At 37.4% G+C, this 25,777-nt stretch overlaps 1 protein-coding gene across 31 annotated transcripts in view; it reads left to right on the top strand.

Moving 5' to 3' along the window:
- The window catches only part of NEK11 (NIMA related kinase 11), a 327,824-nt gene that overhangs the window by 85,672 nt on the left and 216,375 nt on the right, over nucleotides 1–25,777 (top strand). For 28 of the 31 annotated variants that reach the window (XM_055295455.2, XM_055295452.2, XM_055295450.2 and 25 more), the window contains 2 exons: nucleotides 2,432–2,550; nucleotides 25,290–25,354. In XM_055295455.2, coding sequence (XP_055151430.2) covers nucleotides 2,432–2,550; nucleotides 25,290–25,354 — 184 coding nt within the window. Of the gene's footprint in view, nucleotides 1–1,431; nucleotides 1,544–2,431; nucleotides 2,551–25,289; nucleotides 25,355–25,777 lie in introns of all 31 variants that reach the window. The other 3 variants (XM_055295453.2, XM_063610742.1, XM_063610746.1) reach the window with 2 other exon arrangements.

The raw sequence follows: 25,777 nt of genomic DNA, 5'->3' as shown, positions 1-25,777 counted from the left end.
ATAATTAAAAAAAAAAGAAGCTAGCAGGCAGCTTCACTGATATTTCTTTAAGGCAAGTTTTTCTTTTCATTTTTCTTTATCATTGTCTTCATCTTCTTCTCTCTCCTTTCACTCCTCCTCTGAAGGTATTCAGGAAGAAGATGGCAACATGTAGGCAATAGTCTTTCCGCCACTGGAGATGTTTTATCGTATTCAGAGAAACTAAATGAGATATACCAGAATCCTCGCATACTCAAGTCCTGCAGTTGGCCCTGCAGAACCTTCATATATACAAAAGCCCTTCATATATACAGATTTCCATTCCTGCAAATATTGTATTTTCAATATGTGTTTGGTTGAAAAATATCAGCTTAGAAGCTGATATTATAAGCTTGTAAACTGATATATTAAGCAGACCTACGCAGTTCAAACCCATATTGTTCAAGGGTCAACTGTATATTTGCAGGTCACCTTTCATCTGAAGGCCTTTCATGTCTACTACACAGGTTGTTATAATGATCTATTGTCGAAAATGTTCTTTGCAATTTATAGAAACATGAGAGTACAGCTTGTATGGCTCAACAGAATTCTGATAAACTCTAGGAGTAAAAAGAGAGAAGAAATAAAGGCAGGTTTGAAGAATGAGAAAGAAATGATAGTCTTTTAGACAAGGAGTTAAGTATTCAATTCGCCATATTTTTGAATTCCACCAAGCTTTGGAACACTCTCCTTGGCCCAGAAAACTATCAGGAAACCGTACTTGAGCTAGGCTGCAAGTGAATGTTTGCTATACTTTTGATTTGTTATGGCCCTGTGTAGGAGAGAAAATGCTAAGCAAATAGTTGCACATTGCACCGTAAGGAAATAAAAAATGTATAAGAAGTGAATCAGTTGACCTCATGTTGTTTCATTAGAAGTAATTTCTTTTGGATTGTCTCATTGCCTATACATGTTCTTCCTTTGCATCTTAACAACAACTCTGTCATGAGTAGTCTATGACTAGCTTATTTTTTCCACTTTTGCTCCCCATGAACATGATAAGGGCCTCTCCCACTCTTTATGGGGCCTGCGTTTTGCATCCTGCAAAGACCAAACACAGTTACATTGAATCCATCCTTTTCTTTAGAGGAACGTTTCTCAAATTATCTCTAATTTTTCGGTGTTTTACAGTAAAATGGATCAGGTCTAAGGGTTCTCTAAGAGAATTTAGCATTTGACATTTTTGTTTTTATAGCAATTGAAATACATCGTACAACCGTATTCAGAAAGAGCATTATATCAGACACTGCCAGGCTATTTTAGATGTTTGTCATTTTTTTTCATAGTTTTTGGCCTTAATAATAAGTATTATTATTTTACTTATTGCCAGTGAGTGATAGGATAGAGCTTAACTAAATGCTTAAACGATGTGCTTGGATCCCCACATAGATACACAGTTATAATATTCCTTAGGGTTTTGCTATAGCTATATAGAGGAAAGGAGAATTCAGTCATCCCAGTGCACATGGTACCCTGGGCATGCCGAACTCAAAAGAATCTATACTACAGCAGCTATAGGCACAATGTAAGTACCAATTTAGTCTCACCAAAAATCATCACTTTATATTAAATTCATATCACTGATTTGAATTTTATTGGCCAACCTTTTTAAGTTTTATATATGTTAAGATTCTATAATTATATAGAACTCAAAGTGTAAGAAAAGTTATTGCTAGTTTTATGTGGGTGCATATATAGGTAATACAATAAAAAATAATTTAGGTTGAAGGTTTATGTGATAACTTTTCTCCTTATAAGGGTTTTTTCCTGGAGTGATATCATTAAAGCATTTAAAACAGATTTTATGAAGTAACTACTGGTACTAGAGGAAAGAGCTAAACTCCATTCTGATTTGTGCAGAGTGACTGGGTATTCAGAGAGAATAAGGAAGTAGGGAAGAGGAACAGCAGGGGCCTGAGCAGAGTCAAGGAAGTGAAAAATTACAAAAATCAGGAGGTGGAGGTTGGTCCCTGTAAACTCATGTGGGTTTGTTATCTGGTGCTCATCAAAGTTAGACTCCTAACCTTCCTTAGAGATTGGGAGACAAGAGCCCTATCTTCAGGCATTGGCTGGAAGAAACAGTCAATTCTTCTGTCTACCTTGAGTTTTCTCAGGCAGGAACTTTAAGGGGTAGGAGGGTAGGACCATCCTAGGGTTGTGGCCTTGGGCTTTTAGAAACTATTAATACATTCGTGTTTGTTAAAGTCTTTATAGGTCAATGTTGAGGCCGAGCTGAGAAGAGTACTCAAAGGAACCTGGATAGACTTTGATTAAAGAGAGAATCTTTGTCAGTGATAATTACAGAATGGCACTTTCTTATAAACAGTGACTGCTATGTATTAACTGTTGTTACATGAGCTTGATTTTAATATATTAGCTGAAAAAATATGAAAGATTATGCTCTTCATTTCAGGGCCGAGATCTGGATGATAAAATTCAGGAATATAAACAAGCTGGAAAAATCTTTCCAGAAAATCAAATAATAGAATGGTTTATCCAGCTGCTGCTGGGAGTTGACTACATGCATGAGAGGTATGTTCATTTGCTACTGGGAACACGACATAGTTGTAACAGTCATGTTTGAACTTGAAAAGTGAATTTTTTTTTCTATAATTGAAAGAAAACAAGTTCAAAGGGTATATGGCTATAATTAAACATCTATAATATGTTTTTCCTTGAGAAAACTGTTGAATGATTGTATCTAGAGGATTTACTTGCATAGCTTTTTGTTGCTGTTCTAAAACTCAAGTTGGCCTTGAATATAAGACAGAAATTTGTATTAAACACATTTCATTATGTCTGATCATGTCCTGTGAATTACAGGAAGTTCTCAGAAACCTTTGGCATCCTACGAATTTATTGTATCTTACAGCAGGCTTGAGTTGTAAATACCTTAGTATGCCACAAATGAATTGTGTGGTCACCTTGGAATGTGTCAGTGCACACTTAGCTAGGTTCACATCCCAAAAGAGCTCAGTAATTGAGACAGAATGTATTCTTTCACCTCAGAGAGATAAGTATTCAGATAGAAAGTCAGTTTTGATATGAAGTATCTGATAATGAAGGTCAATTATTTCTATGATTTACATTTACAATCTCTGCCTCAAAAATGTATTTTAAAACTTTTAATGAATTTTTATAGGTCAAAAGTAAGAAGTTTTAGAAGTTAAATGTTTTAGAGACCCATAAAATGATATGAACATGTTTGAAAAGATGAACATACATAGACAAAAAAGAAGTGGATACTCTGAGGTGTCTGTGGTCGCTTTCACCTTGGAAGTGGGCGTTAACGCACGGTACCATTCTTCTTGAATGAAAGGGGGTAATTTATAGGGCACACCAAGGTCTAACTATCCATGGATGTCAGATTGCTTAAATGTGTCATCTGTACTTTCTGACAGCATAAAAAGTAATCGGATTATTCTGTAATTCGCCATGTATCTTCTAAAACACATGCTTGTTGATACAGATAGCTACTGATTTAGTGACACCTCGTAACAATCTGTTGGATGATGTCAAACTATCTTAAGAAATCTTTTATTAAAAGATTATTTGACTTAAATGAATCAAATAATCTTTTAATAAGCTACCTAAAGCTACTGACTGTAAAACTTCTGTGTACGTACATTTATATTGGTACTTCCTTTATTTCTTTATTTCTTAGCATATCGTTAGGTTATATGCAATAAAAACAACTAAAAAACAACACATATTAAGATGCTAACTATGGTATTCTATGCACAAAATACAAAACTGGAATTTGGTTGATTTAAGAACCCAAATATTTTTGATACCTTTAAGACTGCTTAGTAATAGTTAAAATAAATGAGTTTAAAATAACCCTTTGAACAGAGGCTTATAATTTTTTAATCCTTTAATATTCAAAGAAAGTCATTAAATGAGACTAAATATTTGGATATTTGTGAATCTGTGGATCTGAAATACAATCCTTTGTGATTCAGGTAACAAGTGATGGTGCTTCTTAGTCATGTTGTTATAACCAATTACTGTAAAGTTTTTATGTACAGAGAAATTACAGTTTTATATTTCAGTTCATTCATTCCTTCATTAGGTAGTGATACATTAAAAATAAGTCTCAACCTCAAAGAGCTGTTAGTAAGCTAGCAGACATAAAACATGTACCCTTATAACTATAAGCCATGTACCATGGTGGATGTGCATAATTCAGTGTCTCCACTATTCACTAGATTCATGACCTTGAGCAAGCTGGTCATGAGAGCAAGCTCTCCTCTCTGAACCTGTTTCCTCATCTATTAGATTGGTGCGAAAGTAATTGTGGTTTTTGCCATTATTTTTAATGACAAAATCCACAATTATTTTTGTACCTCCCTAATATAAAGTAAGGTTAATAATAGGACCCTCCTTGCTTACATTAAAGGGTAGAAAATATGCATTGAGATATTAGACAGTTTAAAAGTTTGCGAAATGTTAAGCTCTATGTAATGTTGTTGTTATAATTTAATATAGAAATGAGAGCACAGACATCAAAAGGGGTTTTAAAAATGATGACAGTAACAAGTGTTAAGCATATGGAGCACCTGGAATTATTTTAGATTGTTAATAGGGTATACATTGATATAAACACTTTTGAGAAATGTTTGGCAATACTTTCTAAGCCAAACATACAAATAGCTATGACCCAGTAATTCTATTCCTAAGGGTAGGAATGAGTGCTGATGTCCAACAAAAGGTATGCAGAAATGTCCATAGAAGCCTTTTTTGTAATAGTGAAAACACTAAAAAATATTCATCTGCAGTGGAATGGTTACATGAGTGTGGTATGGCCCTATAGTGGGCTTTTTAAATTACTATTCTATAATTTAAAAACAATACACAATTGACGATAAGCATGACCTGGGTGAATCTCAGAGATCAGAGGTAGGATGAAAGAAGCCAGATGCAAAAGGGTGTATACTGCATGACTACATTTATATGAAGTTCAAAAATAGGCAAAACTAATCTAAGATAAGTCAGAATAGTGATTACTCTTGCAAAGGGGTTTTGCCTGGAAGGGGCACAAAGAAACCTGGGATGTTAGAAATGTTCTATATCTTAATCTGGATGGAGGATTACAAGAGTGGTACAGATGTTGATATATATGTAAAAAATCATCAAATTTAAGATTTTTGCATTTTAATGTAAGTTATACTCTAGTTTAAAACAAGTGATAAACGTGCCAAGAAAAGTACAATTTAGTGTTACAGGAGATCAGAAGAGAGATAATGTTTTCATTTGGAGAATCAATGGAGGCTTCTTCTTGGAAGAAGTAGCACTTGACCCAAGGTAGGTTTCGACTATGATGAAAAATGGGTCAGAGTTTTCCAGATATAGGGAACAGAGCACAGCCACAGAGTTGGGAAAACGTGGAACTTTTAGAGAGAATCGTGAGTAGTTCTATTGGGAAAGCTCTTGGAGTAATGAATAAAGTTGTTGGCAAAGGTAGGCTGAGGTCAAGAGGGCTTTATTTTGGAGCATAGACATTGAACTCCACAAGAGCTTTTTGAGTGGAGTTATATAATATTGCCAGAGCTTGCTTCAGGAAGGTTAGGAAGGTTAGATGATAAATTATACCAAGGAGAGAAGGTAACTTGGGTTATCAGTCAAGAACCTTTTATAATATCCATGCATGAGATTGTGAGACCTAAACCAAGCTGGCAGAGGTGGGTAGAATGAGGAAAGATGAGAATGAACTCAGTAAGTTGAAATGACTGGACTTGCAATTAAGTATATCTGTGAGATGTGATAGAAGGTCAAAGATGAACCTGAGGTTTTGTGCCTGGATGAATGAGAAGTTGGAAAGACAGGTTTGAAACAATGGTGATGAGTTTAATTATGAATATGCTGGGTAGAATATGGAGAGAGAGGAAGGAGAGGGAGGAGAGAGAGAATGAGAATGAGAGAAGGAAGTTAGAAGTGAGGCCCTGGATCTTAGGGAACCATCAGGGCTTGACTTGGTTTGGGTTCCTACAATATCAGAGCCCTGAAACAAAGACTAGGGTACAAATAGAGTTTTAGGAGGTAATCTTAGAAATCAGAAGCCAATAAGTGGGAAGAGTGAGAAGGAGAAGCCAGAAAAGCTGTGTAGAATGCATGATTGAACTAGTGGCTGCTGTGGGTAGAGGGATGCAGAGGCAGGACTCTTCTAATAGTGTTTTAAGTTTTGGGTTTCTCTTCCTGCATTCTTTCCTGGCTTTTGGGGAAAAAAAGAAAAAAAGAAAAAAAAAAGCAGGCCGGGCACAGTGGCTCACGTCTGTAATCCCAGCACTTTGGGAGGCCAAGGCGGGTGGATCACGAGGTCAGGAGTTCGAGACTAGCCTGGCCAACATAGTGAAAACCCCGTCTCTGCTGAAAATACAAAAAATTAGCCAGGCGTGGTGGCGGGCACCTGTAATCCCAGCTACTTGGAGGCTGAGGCAGGAGAATGGCTTGAACCCAGGAGGTGGAGGTTGCAGTGAGCTGAGATTGCACTATTTTATTCTAGCCTGGGTGACAGTGCAAGACTCCATCTCAAAAAAAAAAAAAAAAAAGCAACCTTGCTTAAATATAACTATTGTTTTCTAGCACTATTATGAATTTCCTCTTGAAAAATTTCTTGTATTTCTGGGAATTTGGAGTGAGGAGGGGGAGGAAGGTGTCTTCATCTTGATCCAATTTTAGAATGGTTTTTAAATGGAGCAGTTATATATATATTATTCCTGATTGTAAATGTATAATCTATGTTTCACTTCTGTTGGTTTTCAATATTTAATTTAGTATAAAACATGTTTCCTTCAGAAAATAAACTTATCTTAATTATCTGTCTTAAAACTTTTTAAATCCAAAAGAATGATTTTTTTTAGCATATGACATAAACATTTATAAATAATGATGTTAAAAAGCCAAGACTATTCACAGTTCATTGAAAGCTACTTTGAGAACGTAGCACTAAAACATGTTCTTGCTGAAGGGAGTCATGCTGTATTAACAAAACTCCAGTGTCAGTGGCTTACAGCAAAAATCATTTCCTGCTCATGTTGCATATTGACAGATATGGGTCATCTGCAAGTCTGCTCTACATGTCTTCGTTCCGGTACCCAAACTGAAGGAGCAGGCCCTATCCAGGACAGGCTTTACTCCTAGTAGAGGGAAAAGCAAGAGAGTTGGAAACCTCTTGCTCAGACATGACAATCATGCGGTCTGCTCACATGTCATTAGCCAGAGAAGTCACGTGACCACTCTTAATGTCAGAGGGGTGGAGATGCCTCTTCCTCCCAAAGCGACCGCTCACTGCAAGGAATAAGAAGCGTGAATACTTTGGAACAAGAATAAGTCTACTACAATGTTTCACTCAGCTTTAAACTAAAATCTTTCAAATTACAGCTGATAAATATAGGCTTGTCTACAAAGCATTATTCTAGTTTTCTCCTTATATGATCTATGGTATATATTAAAGTATATTTTGAAAATTACATAAATTGGCTTACATATGAGTTAAGATTACCTTGGAAACAATACATGTGAAGAGGTTACGTTTGTTGCAAATGCCTTGCAAAAATTTCAGTTTATATATATGATGGTTGATTTTATGTGTCAAGTTGACTGGGCAGTAGATGCCCAGAATTACACATTGTTTATAGGTATTTCTTTGAAGATGGTTCTGGATGAGATTAGCATTTGAATCTGTGGACTCAGTAAAGTAGATTGCCCTCCACAGTGTGGGCAGGCATCATCCAATCCCTTGATAGCTTGAATGGAACAAAAGACAGAGGAAGGAGGAATTTGCCCCCTTGTTCCTGCCTCACTACTTAAGCTAGACATCTCATCTTCTCCTACCCTCGGACTGGGATTTATACCATTGGCTACCCTGGTTCTCAGTCCTTTGGACAGGGCCTGAGTTACACTATTGGCTTCCTGGGTCTCCAGCTTGTAGACAGCAGATTGTGGGACTTCTCAGCCTCCCTAATTCATGAGCCAATTCTTCATAATAAATCATGTATCATTAGAACCCAGACTAATACAGTGCAGCCACAGAGGAGATAAAGAAGACCCTGGAAACACTAAGAAGAATGAAGTTACAGAAAAAGTGAAGAATCTGTTCACTCCTTTGGAGCTTTCCTGTACTTATTTTAATTTGGTTTATTTATACATTATTCTAAATCTATAACATATGGCATAAACACATAAATAATGATGTTAAAAGCTGAGAAAATTCAGAGTTCACTAGAAGCTGTCTTGAGAATGTTGCACTGAAACCCATTCCTGTTCTGGGCGGGGAGTTCAGTTAATGTCAATTTCTTAAGATAAAGGACAGAGCAGCCTCTCTGCAGAGAGCCCACCTGCTGGTGGTCTCAAGGCCTTGCTGATTTTGGTGCTTTCCAAGTGGAGGAGAGAACAGGGCTGGGCACTTACTCCAAGACGGCTTCTTCATCACTTCACTGCCCATGGATTTCCCAGCCAACTTGGTGAGGTATTGTGGTAGAGTGGCTAAAATGTTCCCTGAAAGGTAGTGTTTTCTTTTTTTTTTTTTTTTAGTATACTTTAAGTTCTAGGATACATGTACACAACGTGCAGGTTTGTTACATATGTATACATGTGCCATGTTGGTGTGCTGCACCCATTAACTCGTCATTTACATTAGGTATATCTCCTAATGCTATCCCTCGCCTTCCCCCCACCCCATGACAGGCCCCAGTGTGTGATGTCCCACCCTGTGTCCAAGTGTTCTCATTGTTCAATTCTCACCTAAGAGTGAGAACATGCAGTGTTTGCTTTTCTGTCTTTCTGATAGTTTGCTCAGAATGATGGTTTCCAGCTTCTTCCATGTCCCTACAGAGAACATGAACACATCTTTTGTATGGCTGCATAGTATTCCATGGTGTATATGTGTCACATTTTCTTAATCCAGTCCATCACTGATGGAGATTTGGGTTGGTTCCAAGTCTTTGCTATTGTGAATAGTGCCACAATAAACATACGTGTGCATGTGTCTTTATAGCAGCATGATTTATACTCCTTTGGGTATATGCCCAGTAATGGGATGGCTGGGTCAAATGGTATTTCTAGTTCTAGATCCTTGAGGAATTGCCACACTGTCTTCCACAATGGTTGAACTAGTTTACAGTCCCACCAACAGTGTAAAAGTGTTCCTATTTCTCCACATCTTCTCCAGCACCTGTTGTTTCCTGACTTTTGAATGATCACCATTCTACCTGGTGTGAGATGGTACCTCATTATGGTTTTGATTTTCATTTCTCTGATGGCCAGTGATGAGGAGCATTTTTTCACGTGTCTGTTGGCTGCATAAATGTCTTCTTTTGAGAAGTGTCTGTTCATATCCTTTGCCCACTTTTTGATGAGGTTGTTTGATTTTTTCTTGTAAATTTGTTTAAGTTCTTTGTAGATTCTGGATATTAGCCCTTTGTCAGTTGGGTAGATTGCAAAAATTTTCTCCCATTCTGTAGGTTGCCTGTTCACTCTGATGGTAGTTTCTTTTGCTGTTCAGAAGCTCTTTAGTTTAATTAGATCCCATTTGTCAATTTTGCCTTTTGTTGCCATTGCTTTTAGTGTTTTAGACATGAAGTCCTTGCCCATGCCTATGTCCTGAATGGTATTGCCTAGGTTTTCTTCTAGGGTTTTTATGGTTTTAGGTCTAACATGTAAGTCTTTAATCCATCTTGAATTAATTTTAGTATAAAGTGTAAGGAAGGGACCCAGTTTCAGCTTTCTACATATGGCTAGCCAGTTTTCCCAGCATCATTTATTAAATAGGGAATCCTTTCCCCATTTCTTGTTTTCATCAGGTTTGTCAAAGATCAGATGGTTGTAGCTGTGTGGTATTATTTCTGAGGGCTCTGTTCTGATCCACTGGTCTATATCTCTGTTTTGGGACCAGTTCCATGCTGTTTTGGTTACTGTAGTCTTGTAGTATAGTTTGAAGTCAGGTAGCATGATGCCTCCAGCTTTGCTCTTTTGGCTTAGGATTGTCTTGGCAATGTGGGCTCTTTTTTGGTTCCATATGAACTTTAGTTTTTTTTCCCAATTCTGTGAAGAAAGTCATTGGTAGCTTGATGGGGATGTCATTGAATCTATAAATTACCTTGGGCAGTATGGCCATTTTCATGATATTGATTCTTCCTATCCATGAGCATGGAATGTTCTTCCATTTGTTTGTATCCTCTTTTATTTCATTGAGCAGTGGTTTGTAGTTCTCCTTGAAGAGGTCCTTCACATCCCTTGTAAGTTGGATTCCTAGGTATTTTATTCTTTTTGAAGCAATTGTGAATGGGAGTTCACTCATGATTTGGCTCTCTGTTTGTCTGTTATTGGTGTACAGGAATGCTTGTGATTTTTGCACATTGATTTTGTATCCTGAGATTTTGCTGAAGTTGCTTATCAGTTTAAGGAGATTTTGGGCTGAGACGATGGGGTTTTCTAAGTATACGATTATGTCATCTGCAAACAGGGACAATTTGACTTCCTCTTTTCCTAATTGAATACCCTTTACTTCTTTCTCCTGCCTGATTGCCCTGATCAGAACTTCCAACGCTATGTTGAATAGGAGTGGTGAGGGAGGGCATCCCTGTCTTGCACCAGTTTTCAAAGAGAATGCTTCCAGTTTTTGCCCATTCAGTATGATATTGGCTGTGGGTTTGTCCTAAATAGCTCTTATTATTTTGAGATACATCCCATCAATACTTAGTTTATTGAGAGTTTTGGGTACGAAGGGCTGTTGAAGTTTGTCGAAGGCCTTTTCTGCATCTATTGAGATAATCATGTGGTTTTTGTTTGTGGTTCTGTTTATATGATGGATTATGTTTATTGATTTGCATATGTTGAACCAGCCTTGCATCCCAGGGATGAAGCCAACTTGATCGTGGTGGATAAGTTTTTTGATTTGCTGCTGGATTCGATTTGCCAGTATTTTATTGAGGATTTTTGCATCGATGTTCATCAGGGATATTGGTCTAAAATTCTCTTTTTTTGTTGTGTGTCTGCAGGCTTTGGTATCAGGATGATGCTGGCCTCATAAAATGAGTTAGGGAGGATTCTCTCTTTTTCTATTGATTGGAATAGTTTCAGAAGGAATGATACCAGCTCCTCTTTGTACCTCTGTTAGAATTCAGCTGTGAATCCATCTGGTCCTGGACTTTTTTTGGTTGGTAGGCTATTAATTATTGTCTCAATTTCGGAGCCTGTTATTAGTCTATTCAGGGATTCAACTTCGTCCTGGTTTAGTATGGGAGGGTGTATGTGTCCAGGAATTTATCCATTTGTTCTAGATTTTCTAGTTTATTTGCGTAGAGGTGTTTATAGTATTCTCTGATGGTAGTTTGTATTTCTGTGGGATCGGTGGTGATATCCCCTTTATCATTTTTTGTTTGCATCTATTTGATTCTTCTGTTTTTTCTTCATTAGTCTTGCTAGCTGTCTATCAATTTTGTTGATCTTTTCAAAAACCAGCTCCTGGATTCACTGATTTTTTGAAGGGTTTTTTGTGTCTCTATCTCCTTCAGTTCTGCTCTGATCTTAGTTATTTCCTTCCTTCTGCTAGCTTTGAATGTGTTTGCTCTTGTTTCTCTAGTTCTTTTAATTGTGATGTTAGGGTGTCAATTTTAGATCTTTCCTGCTTTCTCTCATGGGCATTTAGTGCCATAAATTTCCCTCTACTCACTGCTTTAAATGTGTCCCAGAGATTCTGGTATGTTGTATCTTTATTCTCGTTGGTTTCAAAGAACATCTTTATTTCTGCCTTCATTTCGTTACTTACCCAGTGGTCATTCAGGAGCAGGTTGTTCAGTTTCCATGTAGTTGAGCGGTTTTGAGTGAGTTTCTTAATCCTAAGTTCTAGTTTGATTGCACTGTGGTCTGAGAGACAGTTTGTTATAATTTCTGTTCTTTTTCATTTGCTGAGGAGTGCTTTACTTCCAACTATGTGGTCAATTTTGGAATAAGTGTGATGTGGTGCTGAGAATGTATATTCTGTTGATTTGGGATGGAGAGTTCTGTAAATGTCTATTAGGTCCGCTTGGTCCTGAACTGAGTTCAAATCCTGGATATCCTTGTTAACTTTCTGTCTCATTGATCTGTCTAATGTTGACAGTGGGTCGTTAAAGTCTCCCATTATTATTGTGTGGGAGTCTGAGTTTCTTTGTAGGTCACTAAGGACTTGCTTTATGAATCTGGGTGCTCCTGTGTTGGGTGTATATATATTTAGGATAGTTAGCTCTTCTTGTTGAGTTGATCCCTTTACCATTATGTAATGGCCTTCTTTGTCTCTTTTGATCTTTGTTGGTTTAAAGTCTGTTTTATCAGAGACTAGGATTGCAACCCCTGCTTCTTTGTTCTGTTTTGTTTTCCATTTGTTTGGTAGATCTTCCTCCATCCCTTTATTTTGAGCCTATGTGTGTGTCTGCATGTGAGAGGGGTCTCCTGAATACAGCACACTGATGGGTCTTGACTCTTTATCCAATTTGCCAGTCTGTGCCTTTTAATTGGAGCATTTTGCCCATTTACATTTAAGGTTAATATTGTTATGTGTGAATTTGATCCTGTCATTATGATGTTAGCTGATTATTTTGCTCGTTAGTTGATGCAGTTTCTTCCTAGCGTAGATGGTCTTTACAATTTGGCATGTTTTTGCAGTGGATGGTACTGGTTGTTCCTTTCCATGTTTAGTGCTTCCTCCAGGAGCTCTTGTAAGGTAGGCCTGGTGGTGACAAAATCTCTCAGCATTTTCTTGTCTGTAAAGGATTTTATTTCTGCCTCATTTATGAAGCTTAGTTTGGCTGGATATGCAATTCTGGATTGAAAATTCTTTTCTTTAAGTTGTTGAATATTGGCCCCCACTCTCTTCTGGCTTGTAGAGTTTGTGCTGAGAGATCTGCTGTTAGTCTGATGGGCTTCCCTTTGTGGGTTACCCGACCTTTCTCTCTGGCCACGCTTAACATTTTTTCCTCATTTTAACTTTGGTGAAACTGATAATTATGTGTCTTGGAGTTGCTCTTCTTGAGGAGTATCTTTGTGGCATTCTCTGTATTTCCCAAATTTGAATGTTGGCCTGCCTTGCTAGGTTGGGGAGGTTCTCCTGGATAATATCCTGAAGAGTGTTTTCCAAGTTGGTTCTATTCTCCCTGTCGCTTTCAGCTACACTAATCAGACATAGATTTGGTCTTTTCACATACTCTTATATTTCTTGGAGTCTTTGTTCATTTCTTTTTACTCTTTTTTCTCTAAACTTCTCTTCTCGCTTCATTTCATTCATTTGATCTTCAATTACTGATACCCTTCCTTCCACTTCATCAAGTTGGCTACTGAAGCTTGTGCATGCATCACATAGTTCTTGTGCCATGGTTTTCAGTTCCATCAGGTCATTTAAGGTCTTCTCTATGCTGTTTATTCTAGTTAGCCATTCGTCTAATCTTATTTCAAGGTTTTTTGTCTTCTTTGCGATGGGTTTGAACATCCTCCTTTAGCTCGAGGAAGTTTGTTATTATCGATCGTCTGAACCCTTCTTCTCTCAACTCATCAAAGTCATTCTTCATCCAGCTTTGTTCCGTTGCTGGAGAGGAGCTGAGTTCCTTTGGAGGAGAAGAGGTGCTCTGATTTTTAGAATTTTCAGTTTTTCTGCTCTGTTTTCTCCCCATCTTTGTGCTTTTATCTCCCTTTGGTCTTTGATGATGGTGATGTACAGATGGATTTTGGTGTGGATGTCCTTTCTGCTTGTTAGTTTTCCTTCTAACAGTCAGAACCCTCAGCTGCAGGTCTGTTGGAGTTTGCTGGAGGACCATTGCAGACCCTGTTTGCCTGGGTATCACCAGCGGAGGCTGCAGAACAGCAAACATTGCAGAATGGCAAATGTTGCTGCCTGATCCTTCCTCTGGAAGCTTGGTCTCAGAGGGGCACCTGGCTTTAGGAGGTGTCTGTTGGCCCCTACTGGGATGTGCCTCCCAGTTAGGCTACTCGGGGGTCAGGTCCCAGTTAAGGAGGCAGTCTGTCTGTTCTCAGATCTCAAACTCCGTGCTGGGAGAACCACTACTCTCTTCAAAGCTATCAGACAGGGACATTTAAGTCTGCAGAAGTTTCTGCTGCCTTTTGTTCAGCTATGCCCTGCCCTCAGTGGTGGAGTCTACAGAGGCAGGCAGGCCTCCTTGAACTGTGGTGGGCCCCACCCAGTTTGAGCTTCTGGGCCACTTTGTTTACCTACTCAAGCCTCAACAATGATGGACGCCCCTCCCCCAGCCTCGCTGCCCCCTTGCAGTTCAATCTCAGACTGCTGTGCTAGCAGTTAGAGAGGCTGTGTGGGTGTGGGACCCTCCAAGCCAGGCATGGGATATAATCTCCTGGTGTGCCATTTGCTGAGACCATTGGAAAAGCATAGTCTTAGGGTGGGAGTGTCCCGACTTTCCAGGTACCATCTGTCACAGCTTCCCTTGACTAGGAAAAGGAATTCCACGACCCCTTGCACTTCCCGGGTCAGGTGATGCCCCGCCCTGCTTCAGCTCATGCTCTGTGGGCTGCACCCACTGTCCAACAAGCCCCAGTGAGATGAACCTGGTACCTCAGTTGGAAATGCAGAAATCACCCATCTTCTGCATCGCTCATGCTGGGAGCTGTGGACTGGAGCTCTTCCTATTCAGCCATCTTGGAACCTCCTGCCTGTTGTGTTTTTTCCTGAAAGGTAGTGTTAAGAACTCATTTTTAATGTAGTGAGGCTTCCAGGGAAGAGCCATACTTGGAAATCTGAGTCAGTAAATATGACTGTGGAAGGAGATGTCCTACCTCAGATTTGAAGATTGAAAAGCAGAGAGAGGTTGTGTTTGGTGTTACTGGAGATTCCTGCTTTCTCCTGGTCCTCACTTCTTGAGGATATCCTGCAGTCACTTTTTCAAGGTAACCTCACCCCTGAGCCAGGTGTAGGCACACTCCTGATATGCTGGCAGTGGCCAATAGTTTGAGGAAGACCTGACCCTGCTTCTGACTTACAACATAGAGGACTCATTGTGTTAGTGAGGGGATATGAGACTGATGAAGAAAGGCAGGTGCCTCAGTGCCCAGGACAGGGGCCACAAAGACCAGTAACAGGAGTTGCCTAGGTTGTGCATCACAAAGGAGTCATTGGCTGTGCCAGCACCTTTGGCAAGAAGAGTTTGTGATCTACCCTGAGAACCTGCTAGATGAAGGACAGACCTCCAGGGAGGGTTTCATAAACTATTCATATAAGGGCTTGAGGGGAGGTGAAAGGAATTGTCTATACCTTCTCCACAGTTCTACCTTGGGCAGGAGGCCTGAGAAATACCTGCCATCTGTACCTCCACAGACTGTTCTTCATCCTAGCATGGGCCCTGGATGCTGGGGAAGAATGACCTGATGGGGAGATGGAGATGGGATTTTTAGCATGAATTTGAACCAGAAAGTGTCAGCAAATCTGAACCAGATCACTTGGGTATCATGAAACATAGAAATGAGAGGGACTCACCACTTGAACAGATATAGTATGGTGCACATGAGATAATAGATGGAGAACTGTGTTGAGCTTTTTAGAAGAAAGATTTCATATAAACTGTATTGCCTGTTACCTTATTATTTGTTGGATTTCATTTTCATATATTTCAAAGGAATGGATATTAGCCAAACATAGGATAAAATTATGCTGGCTCATTTTGGCTTACTGTAACCACAAAGCCAATACTTTATGATTATTTTTTTCTTTCCTGAGATGGAGTCTTGCTCTGTCACTCAGGGTGGAGTGCAATGGCACGATCTCGGCTCACTGTAACCTCTGCTTCCCAGGTTCAAGCAATTTTCCTGCCTCAGCCTCCCAAGTAGCTGGGATTACAGGCATATGCCACCATTACCGGCTAATTTTTGTATTTTTAGTAGAGATGGGGTTTCACCATGCTGGCCAGGCTGGTCTCGAACTCCTGACCTTGTGATCTGCCTGCCTCGGCCTCCCAAAGTGCTGGGATTACAGGCATGAGCCACCACGCACGGCCAATTATAATTTTTCAATAGATATTTAGCAAATAGCTTGATACCTGGTTTGTTGCATAGAATTTATTGTTCCATTACCACAGTGCCAGCTAATTACTTCTCATAACTGCTTTCTAACATATTGTATGCCTTATTCTTAAAGTATCTACTGATGAGTTACTAATTTATACACTTATAGATTCTTCTGCTTGTCTAGTCTAGGTGTCATCAGGTGAGTTTCTTTGGAATGTTTTACTTACTCCAGAGTTACAGCACCAAGTCTTCTAGTGGGCTCCTTAGCTCACTATTCCAAATCCTAAACCTGTTGTCTCTTTGACTTCCTAGAATCAATAGCTGTAGAAACCAAGTGATCAACTTAAGACGCTCTTAATTGCAAATAACAGAAGCAGATTAAACAGTAGAGAAAATTTATTACCTTGCCTAACATGAAGTCTCCAAAGTGAGTTGTTCTAGAGCTGGTTAACTTGGGTGGCTGAGCAGTATTCTCTGGGGTTCTAGTTCTTTCTCTTTATTCCATCATTCTCAGTGTGTTTGGCTTTTGTAGTCAGACTTGTCCTCTTGTGGTTGCCAGGATGGCTGTAACACGACCACGTATCCCGCCTTCACACAACAGTAACCAAACTCCAGAAAAGGTAAAAGGGACATATGGCATGTCACTCCCCCCTTTTTTTGTCTTTTATAAGAGTAGGGAAATATTTCCTACAAGATTCCAGCAGACTTCCCTTATGTCTCATTGATGTTAGAAAAATTTCAAAAAACATGGAAGAGACAAAAGATATTAGTGGATATTTTTCCATTGCAGTGCTGGACTTAACTTTCTATTATCTGGGCTACTTCATAACTCTGTGGAGGCAGAGGCACACTTGAATATTTTTGTCCAGCAGAGATGCAAATAATTTCCAGTAGAACAGATATCCCTGGTGGTGATGGTTTATGGCATTGTTGGGCATTAACCAGTTTTGTATCTAACTCAGCAATCGTATCCCCCTGCCACATTCACCCCCTACACCCCCCACTTCCTTTACCTAACGGGTCTGAGGAGGGCTGAGCCTCCCCAGAGGCTCATGGGGTTCTGGTGTCAAGGGAGAAGAGGAGGAGAATGGTTATTAGGTAGGCATTTCACAGTTCCTGCCACACCAAGAGAACCCCAAGAGTGGGCATAGAGAAAGCCAGATTTCATTTAACACAGTTAATAAATACTGTTGTTCTCTTTTTAAATCAGTAAGAAGTCAGCAACATACTCATGTACAGCATAGGTCTAGGTATTGTGGGAATGTAGAAAGCAGTAGAAAATAGTTATTAAATAGCAAAGTTTTTATAGATAAACAGACCTACATGAGAATAGTGGTTTATAGAGTCAAAGAGACCTCAGTTTGAACCAATAGGCTATACGACATTGGGCAAGTTATTTGGCCTTTCTAGGCCTTGATTTCCTCACCTCCAGATTGGGCATAATAGTAAAAAAATAGTAGTATAGTGCTTAGGATTATAGCATCTGGGGTTATGCACCTCAAGATGAAGTGGCCTAGTGTTGCATTGTCTAGTTTTGCTCTTCTCTTTTCTCTCTAGGAAACATACTTATTCCTCTCTAATCCACTAAAGGGTTAAAGAGGCTAAAGATTATTTGAATTAGGGGAAATTCTCACTATCATATCCAATTCTTCACTTTATATGCTGATTTTATAGGCCCGGTTGAGTTTCTGCCCATTTGTGTCCTATAAAGTAAACTATATGATCTTTATGAGTGACTTTTCTTTAAAATATTCTTAGTCAGAACTTGCTTAGTGAGAATAAAGCTGGATGGTTGAGGCCTGAACACTTTACAAAGGTAACATTATTACACTTTTATTATCATTAATTCTAGTGGTAAAAATTATTTTTATAATTGACATTTCTGGTTTTAATTAATAATAGTAATAATAATTTGGTGGGCTTGTACCTGAGAGTGATCATTTACTGAGAGAGATTTCCTTATGACCAGGTGAATGTCTTTATTGGTAATTATTTACAGTTATAAATAATTCTTTAGTAAAGTGACAGTGGTTAGGTTTCCCTTCTGCCATCTCTTACAGTTGCTGATGTACTTAAAAAAAATCTCTCTGACCTGAGTGTAAGCATTATGAGATACACAGCCTTCTCTTATGAATCTTTATATCTGTCACATTATTTAGTACAGCACATAACATCTAGTTGGCACTCAATAATTGTTTTTTGGATCAATGAATGAGTCCCACTAGATAGTATTAATCTTTGTACCAAGGATAGTGTTTTAAAAACCAACATGCATTTATTGAGCATCTCCTGTGAGTAAAGAACTGTGAAGAGGAAGAGATGATATTAATAGAAATGTGGCTCAAGCATTTGCTAAGGCTGCCAGAAGCATTGGTAGGGCCAGATCTTGAAATCTCTAGCAGGCCACGTATAGAACTGTAGACTCTATTCTGGAAGCAGTGCAGAGCCATTGAGGGACTTAAGTTGGTGTTTAAAGGACAGATTTTCATTTTATAAAGCCACAACCCCATTTCTGACCTAAGGCTCAAGAATACTGCTCCCAGACTGGGTTCTCCTATTTAAGCAGGGGGACAGATACACTGCAGTCAATTTCTTCTTAAAGACTTTGACTCCAATTGTGTCCTTCTTTTCTATTATTTTTATTCAGGATTTCAGTTCTACTTCCTTTATGTACCCCACAAATTGTTAATTAGTGCTACCGTTATCATTGGTTTATAAGCCAAAACTAGTTTAGATTTCCCCACTTTTATCAATCTCTTGGTTCACCACTTCTTCTTCCACCCCATGTCTTCCTTCTGTGGTCATTTTTTTCCGCCCTAAAACAAATCCTTAAGTTACGTGAATGATAAACACTCAGTTTCTTTGCTTGTTTGTTTGAAAATGTTTTTATTTTTTCCTCATCCTTTTATAATAGTTTAGCTACTACTGCAGCTAACTATGTATTATTATTTAGCTATTATTAAAAATGAAATTCCAGATTGACAGATATTTTATCTGACATTTTGAAAATATTATCTCACTGTCTTCTGGATTCTGTTATTGATGTTAAGAAGTCACTTTCCATCTAACAGACATCTTATTAAGGTAATATCTTTTCTTTCAGTTGATTCTCAACATCTTCTCTTTGTCCTTGGTGTTTTCCAATATTACTGTGTCATGTCTACTTGTGGATTTTTGTTTTAAATTCTGCTTGGGATTTGTTTTGCTTCTGAACTTGTGAATTCATGAAAACTTCTAAATTCTGAAAATACCTCGTCATTCTCTCTTTGAATTTTGCTTCTCCCCTATTCTCCTTTTACAATGCTTAAAGATGTATGTTAGACCATCACATTCTGTTCTTCATTGCTATGCACTCCTTCTAGGAATCCATTTATATGTATATTAGAACTTTAAGCCTGTATTTCAGATGTCTCATACTCTTTTCTATGTTTTCTTTTTCTTTCTTTCTTTCTTTCTTTTTTTTTTTTTTTTGAGACAGAGTCTCACTCTTGTTGCCCAGGCTGGAGTGCAGTGGCGCAATCTTGGCTCACTGCAACCTCCGCCTCCTGTGTTCAAGCAATTATCCTGCCTCAGCCTCCTGAGTAGCTGGAATTAAAAGTGCCTGCCACCACGCCTGGCTAATTTTTGTACTTTTGGCAGAGATGGGGCTTTGTCATGTTGGCCAGGCTGGTCTTGAACTCCTGACCTCAGGTGATCCACCCGCCTCGGCCTCCCAAATTGCTGGGATTACAGGCGTGAGCCACTGTGCCTAGCCTTTTCTATGTGTTTAATCTTTTTTTCTTTTTGTGCCTCAGTTGAAATATTTTTCACTAACCATTATTCCAGTTTCTAAATCCTCTCTTTTGCTGTGTCTAATTTGATTTCAGACATATGCACTAAATTCTTAATTTTAGTAAAATTTTGTTTCAGTTTTAGAATTTCCATTTGATTCCTAGAAAATATATATATATATATATAGATATGCACTCCTTCTAGTCATATAAAAATATATATATTTTCTATATAGAAAATATATAGAATCTAGCTCTCTATTGAAATTCTCCATTGTGTCAATTATTTTCTTGAGCATATAATCACAGTTATTTTCAAGTCCTTCTCCAATAATTTCAATAGGTGGATCACTTGTGTATTTGTTTCTATATATCTTTTTTTCTTTTGGTTTTTAATCATTTGGTCTTATCTTTTGGCAAGCCTGGTAGTTTTTGAGTGAAACTGAACAATATATGTGAAATATTGAGAGATGTTAGATGATATTATCTTTCTCTGGAAAGGATTTATTTTTTTTTCTCTGCCTGACAGTTATATTTAGGGCGGATCACCTTGATCTAATGAGGAACTGAAATAGTTTAACTGTAGGCTGTAGGCTTTTGGAGGGTTGGTCTATTTTTAGATTGCCTTTATTTCTATGAAGAAGTTTTTCAGAGATTTCAGCTGAAGGCTTTAGTTTTTTGCTAAGATACCTCTTCCTTTGTGGACCCTGAAATCCAAGTTTATTGAATCTACTCAAAGCTCTGATTAAAAATTTAAAATAAACTTTATTTTTTAAAGCAGTTTTAGGTTCACAGCAAAATTGAGTGGAAGGTACAAGAGAGTTCCCTTATACCCCTGCTCCCACACATGCATTGCCTCCCCTGTTATCAGCATTGCTACCAGTCATACATTTGTTACAACAGATGAACCTACATTGACAGATCATTATCATCAAAGTCTATAGTTTACATTAGGGTTCATTCTTAGTGCTATTCATTCTTTGGTTTGGGCACATGTATGACATGTACCCATCATTTTAGTATCATAAAGTTGTTGCATGGCCCTAACAATTCTCTGTGCTCTCCTTACTCATTCTTGCCTCCCTCTTAAACCCTGGAAACCACTTATGTTTTCGTTGTCTCCATAGTTTAACATTTTCCAGATTGTCATATAGCTGGAATCATATATAGATTTCTCAGACTGACTTCTTTTACTTAGTAGTATGCATTTTAGTTTCCTCCATGTCTTTTCATGCCTTAATAGCTCGTATCTTCTTAGCACTAAATAATATTCTATTGTGTGAATGTACCATGGTTTATTTAACCATTCACCTACTGAAGGACACTTTTGTTGCTTTCAAATTTTGGCAACTATGAATAAAGCTGCTATAAACACCATTGTGCAGGTTTTTGTGTGGACATAGTTTTTAATTTATTTGAATAAATACCAAGGAACATGATTGCTGGATTATGTGGTAAGCATTTGTATCATTTTGTAAGAAACTGCCGGACTGTCTTCCAAAGTGGCTGAACCATTTTGTATTCCCATTAGCAGTGAATGAGAGTTTCTGTTATTCCACATCCTTGTGAGCATTTGGTGTTGCCAGTGTCTGTATTTGGGCCATTCTTATATGTGTGTAGTGGTACTTCATTGTTGTTTTAATTTGCATTTCTCTGATGACATATGATGACATATGATGTGGAACATCTTTTCAGGTTTATTTGCCTTTTGTATATCATCTTTGGTTAGGTGTTTGTTAAGGTCTTTGGCCCATTTTAAAACCAGATTATTTTCTTATTGTTGAGTTTTAATAGTTCTTTGTGTATTTTGGATAACAGTCTTTTTTTTTTTTTTTTTTTTTTTTTTTGAGACTGAGTCTTGCTCTGTCACGCAGGCTGGAGTGCAGTGTCACAATCTGGGCTCACTGCAAGCTCCACCTCCTGGGTTCATGCCATTCTCCCGCCTCAGGCTCCCAAGTAGCTGGGATTACAGGTGCCCACCACTACGCCCGGCTAATTTTATTTTTGTAGTTTTGGTAGAAACGGGGTTTCACCATGTTAGCCAGGATGGTCTCGATCTCCTGACCTTGTGATCTGCCCGCCTCAGCCTCCCAAAGTGCTGGGATTACAGGCATGAGCCACTGTACCTGGCCAACAGTCTTATCAGATATGTCTTTTGCAAATATTTTCTCCCAGTCTATGGCTTATCTTTTTATTCCTTGACAGTGTTTTCTTACAGAGCAGAAATTTTTTATTTTAATAAGGTCTAGCTTCTCAATTCTTTCATGGATTGTGACTTTGGTGTTATATTTAAAAAGTTATCACCAAACTTAAAATCATCTAGATTTTATCACATATTATTTTCTAGCAGTTTTATAGTTTTACATTTTACATTTTTTAGGCCTATGATTCATGTTTGAGTTAATTTTTGCAAAGGCTGTAAGGTCTGTGTCTAGATTCATCTATTGTAAATGAATGCCCAGTTGTTCCAGCACCATTTGTTGAAACGACTGTGTTCCATTGCATTGCCTTTGCTTCTTTGTCAATGATCAGTTGACTGTATTCATGCAGTTTTATTTCTGGGCTCTCTATTCTGTTTTACTGATTTTTTTTTTCTCTCCAATACTGTACTGTCTTAATTACTGTACTTTATAGAAAGTCTTGACATCAGGTAGTATCAGTCCTCCAACATTGTTGTTCTCCTTCAAAAGACTCAATATTATGGGTCTTTTGCCTTTCCATACAAATTTTAGAATCTGTTTATCAATGTCTACAAAATTACTTCCTGGGATTTTGATTGGGGTTACATTGCATCTATTGATCAATTTGGAAAGAATCCATATCTTGACAATATTGAGTCTACCTATCCATGAACATGGATTATTTTTCCATTTATTTAGTTCTTCCTTGATTTTTTTTCATTACAGTCGTGTAGCTTTCCTCATATAGATCTTGTACATATTAGATTTATACCTAAGTGTTTCATTTCGAGAGTACGAATGTAAATATATTTTGATATAAATGTCAAATTCTACTTGTTCATTGCTGGTATATAGGAAAGCAATTGATTTTTGTGTATCAACCTTGTATTCTGCAACATTGCAGAATTAATTACTTGTTAATTCCAGGAGGTTTTTTTAATTGATTCTTTTGGATTTTCTACTTAGCTGATCATGTCATCTGTGAACAGAGAGAGTTTGTTTTTTCCTTTCCCATTTCCATTCCTTTTATACTTCCTTTTCTTGTTTTACTTAATTAGCTAGGACTTTCAGTATAATGTTGAAAAGAAATGATTAGAGGGGACATTTTTCCCTTGTTCCTGATATCAGCAGCAAAACTTCAGGGTTCTCATTGTAAATTGTGATGTTAGCTGTAGGTTTGTTGTAAATATTCCCTATATCTAGTTTATCAGAGTTATTGTCATGAATGGGTATTGGATTTTGTCAATTGCTTTTTCTGCATCTATTGATTTTTTCATGTGATTTTTCTTCTTTATTCTGTTGATGTGATGGATTACATTAATTGACTTTCAAGCATTAAAGCAGCCTTGCATACCTTGTATAAATCCCACTTGGTTGTGGTGTATAATTCTCTTGACACAATGTTGTATATATATATGTATGTTTTTTAGACAACATCTCACTCTGTCACCCAGGCTGGAGTGTGGTGGGGTTATCTCAGCTCACTGCTACCTCTGTCTCCTGGGTTCAAGCGATTCTCCTGCCGCAGCCTCACAAGTAGCTGGGATTACAGGCCCCTGCCACCATGCCCAGCTAACTTTTGTATTTTTAGTAGAGATGGAGTTTCATCATGTTGGCCAGGCTGGTCTCGAACTCCTGACCCCAGGTGATCCACCCACCTCGGCCTCCCAAAGTGCTTGGACCACAGGAATGAGTCACCACGCCTGGCCTACAATGTTGGATTTGATTTGCTAATATTTCATTAAGGATTTTTTCATCTACATTCATCAGAGATACTGGTTTTTAGTTTTCTTTTCTTGTAATTGTTTGGTTTTAACATTAGGATGATGCTGACATCTTAAAATGAGTTAGGGAGTATTTCCTCTGCTTTTATTGTCTGAAAGAGATTATAGATATTTGGTGTAATTTCTTCCTTAAATATTTGGTAGAATTCGCCAGTGAATCCATCTGGGCCTGGTGTTTTTTATTTGGAAACTTATTAATTATTGATTGAATTTACTTAATGAAGATGGGCCTATTTGATTATCTACTTCTTCTTGTATGATTTTTGGCAGCTTGTGTCTTTGAAGGAATTGGTTCTTTTAATCTAGGTTATCAAATTTGTGGTTATGGATTGTTAATAGTATTGCTTTTTAATGCTTTTAATGTCCACAGAATCTGTAGTGATGCCCTCTCTTTCATTTTTTATTTTAATAGTTTTTGTCTTCTGTCTTTTTATTTTACTTAGGCTGGCTAGAGGCTAGATTTTATTGATCTTTTCAAAGAATCAGCTTTTATTTTTATTGATATTCTCTATTGGTTTCTTGTTTTCAATTTTATTATTTCTGCTGTAATATTTCTCCTTACTTCGGATTTAATTTGCTTTTCTTAGATAACTGATTTTTCTTTTTTTTCTAATATATACATTCAGTGCTATAAATTTCCCTCTAAGCACTGCTTTTGCTATATCACACAAATTTTGATAAAGTGTGTTTTCATTTTCATGTAGTTCAAAATATTTTAAAATTTCTCTTGAGATTTCTTCTTCATTGTTTAGAAGTGTGTGGTTTTATATTCACATATTTTGGGATTTTCCAGTTATCTTTCTGTTATTAATTTCTAGTTTGATTCCATTTTGATGTGAAAGCAGAAATGGTATGATTTCTCTTCTTTCAAATTTGTTAATGTTTTATGGCCTAGAATGACTTTCAGTTTCTTTTTGAATAATTCCCAGGGATTTTTTTTCATTTTTATGTGAGCTCAACTGTGCATATATGAAGATATTTGTATACTTTATTCAGCATTTTAGTTTTTTTATGTAAAGATTTTCAAGTTTTCTAGTTCTTCATAATTCCATAAAATAAAGGTCTTAACTGACATAATTTACATTACTGACTTATAGTCAGATTTAATAAATGTTACCTATTCTTAAATATCATCAACAACGTTATTATTTTCACAAGTATACAAAACTTGGACATTTGGGTAATAATGGATTACAAACTGGTCTATCAATTGAGGATATGGTTTACTGGATATAGTACTATGTAGATTATGCTACAAAAACATAATAAAATATAGCCTATTGAAATAGTTGAAAGCATATCACCCTTCTCCAAACTACATGTTCCCCAACCTTTAAAATCTTTATTTTAAAACTTTTGTTTCCTCAGGGAAACTGGAAAGTGTTGTGGCTTTGTAGCTTTTAAACATTGAAAGATATATCTATGGGAGTATATATTTATGTATAAATCACATGCAGCAATATATATTATTTACATGGGGATTTAAAAACGTTATATTCTGCATGAAGTTGTATATCTTTTTTTGCCTTTTGTAGGAGGATACTTCATCGAGACTTAAAGTCAAAGAATATATTTCTGAAAAATAATCTACTTAAAATTGGTAAGATTTTAAAAAGTATGAATTCCAAAAACACAGAATAGTATATTCTAGATATTATCATATCAAACTGAAGTAAATGGTACATGGAAGTGTTAGAGTAATCATTGGTTTATTTAAATTTCTGAAATTTTTAAGTACATGTGCTGCTGAAACGAACACTAAATTTCTTAGGTTTCTTACCTGATGGGCCCAACAAAACCTAGTTGTTTTGTTTCTGAGTATCTGATATAAATTGAGATACACAAATTTACCACATATTTGATAGATTTTTCAAATATACTTTGAGTTCCCTGTTTCATGCCAGGCACTTTACAAGTTATTAGAGTCATTTTACTGGTTTGATTAGTTACTACAGGTTTCTCATTTATATTATTTCATCACAAGCAATAAGTGGTTATAGATAATTAAAATGTTGATATAATG

The sequence above is a fragment of the Symphalangus syndactylus genome, chromosome 10, assembly GCF_028878055.3.
Source record: "Symphalangus syndactylus isolate Jambi chromosome 10, NHGRI_mSymSyn1-v2.1_pri, whole genome shotgun sequence".
In the NCBI taxonomy this organism is placed as follows: Eukaryota; Metazoa; Chordata; class Mammalia; order Primates; family Hylobatidae; genus Symphalangus; species Symphalangus syndactylus.
This window is presented reverse-complemented; position numbering and strand designations above follow the sequence as displayed.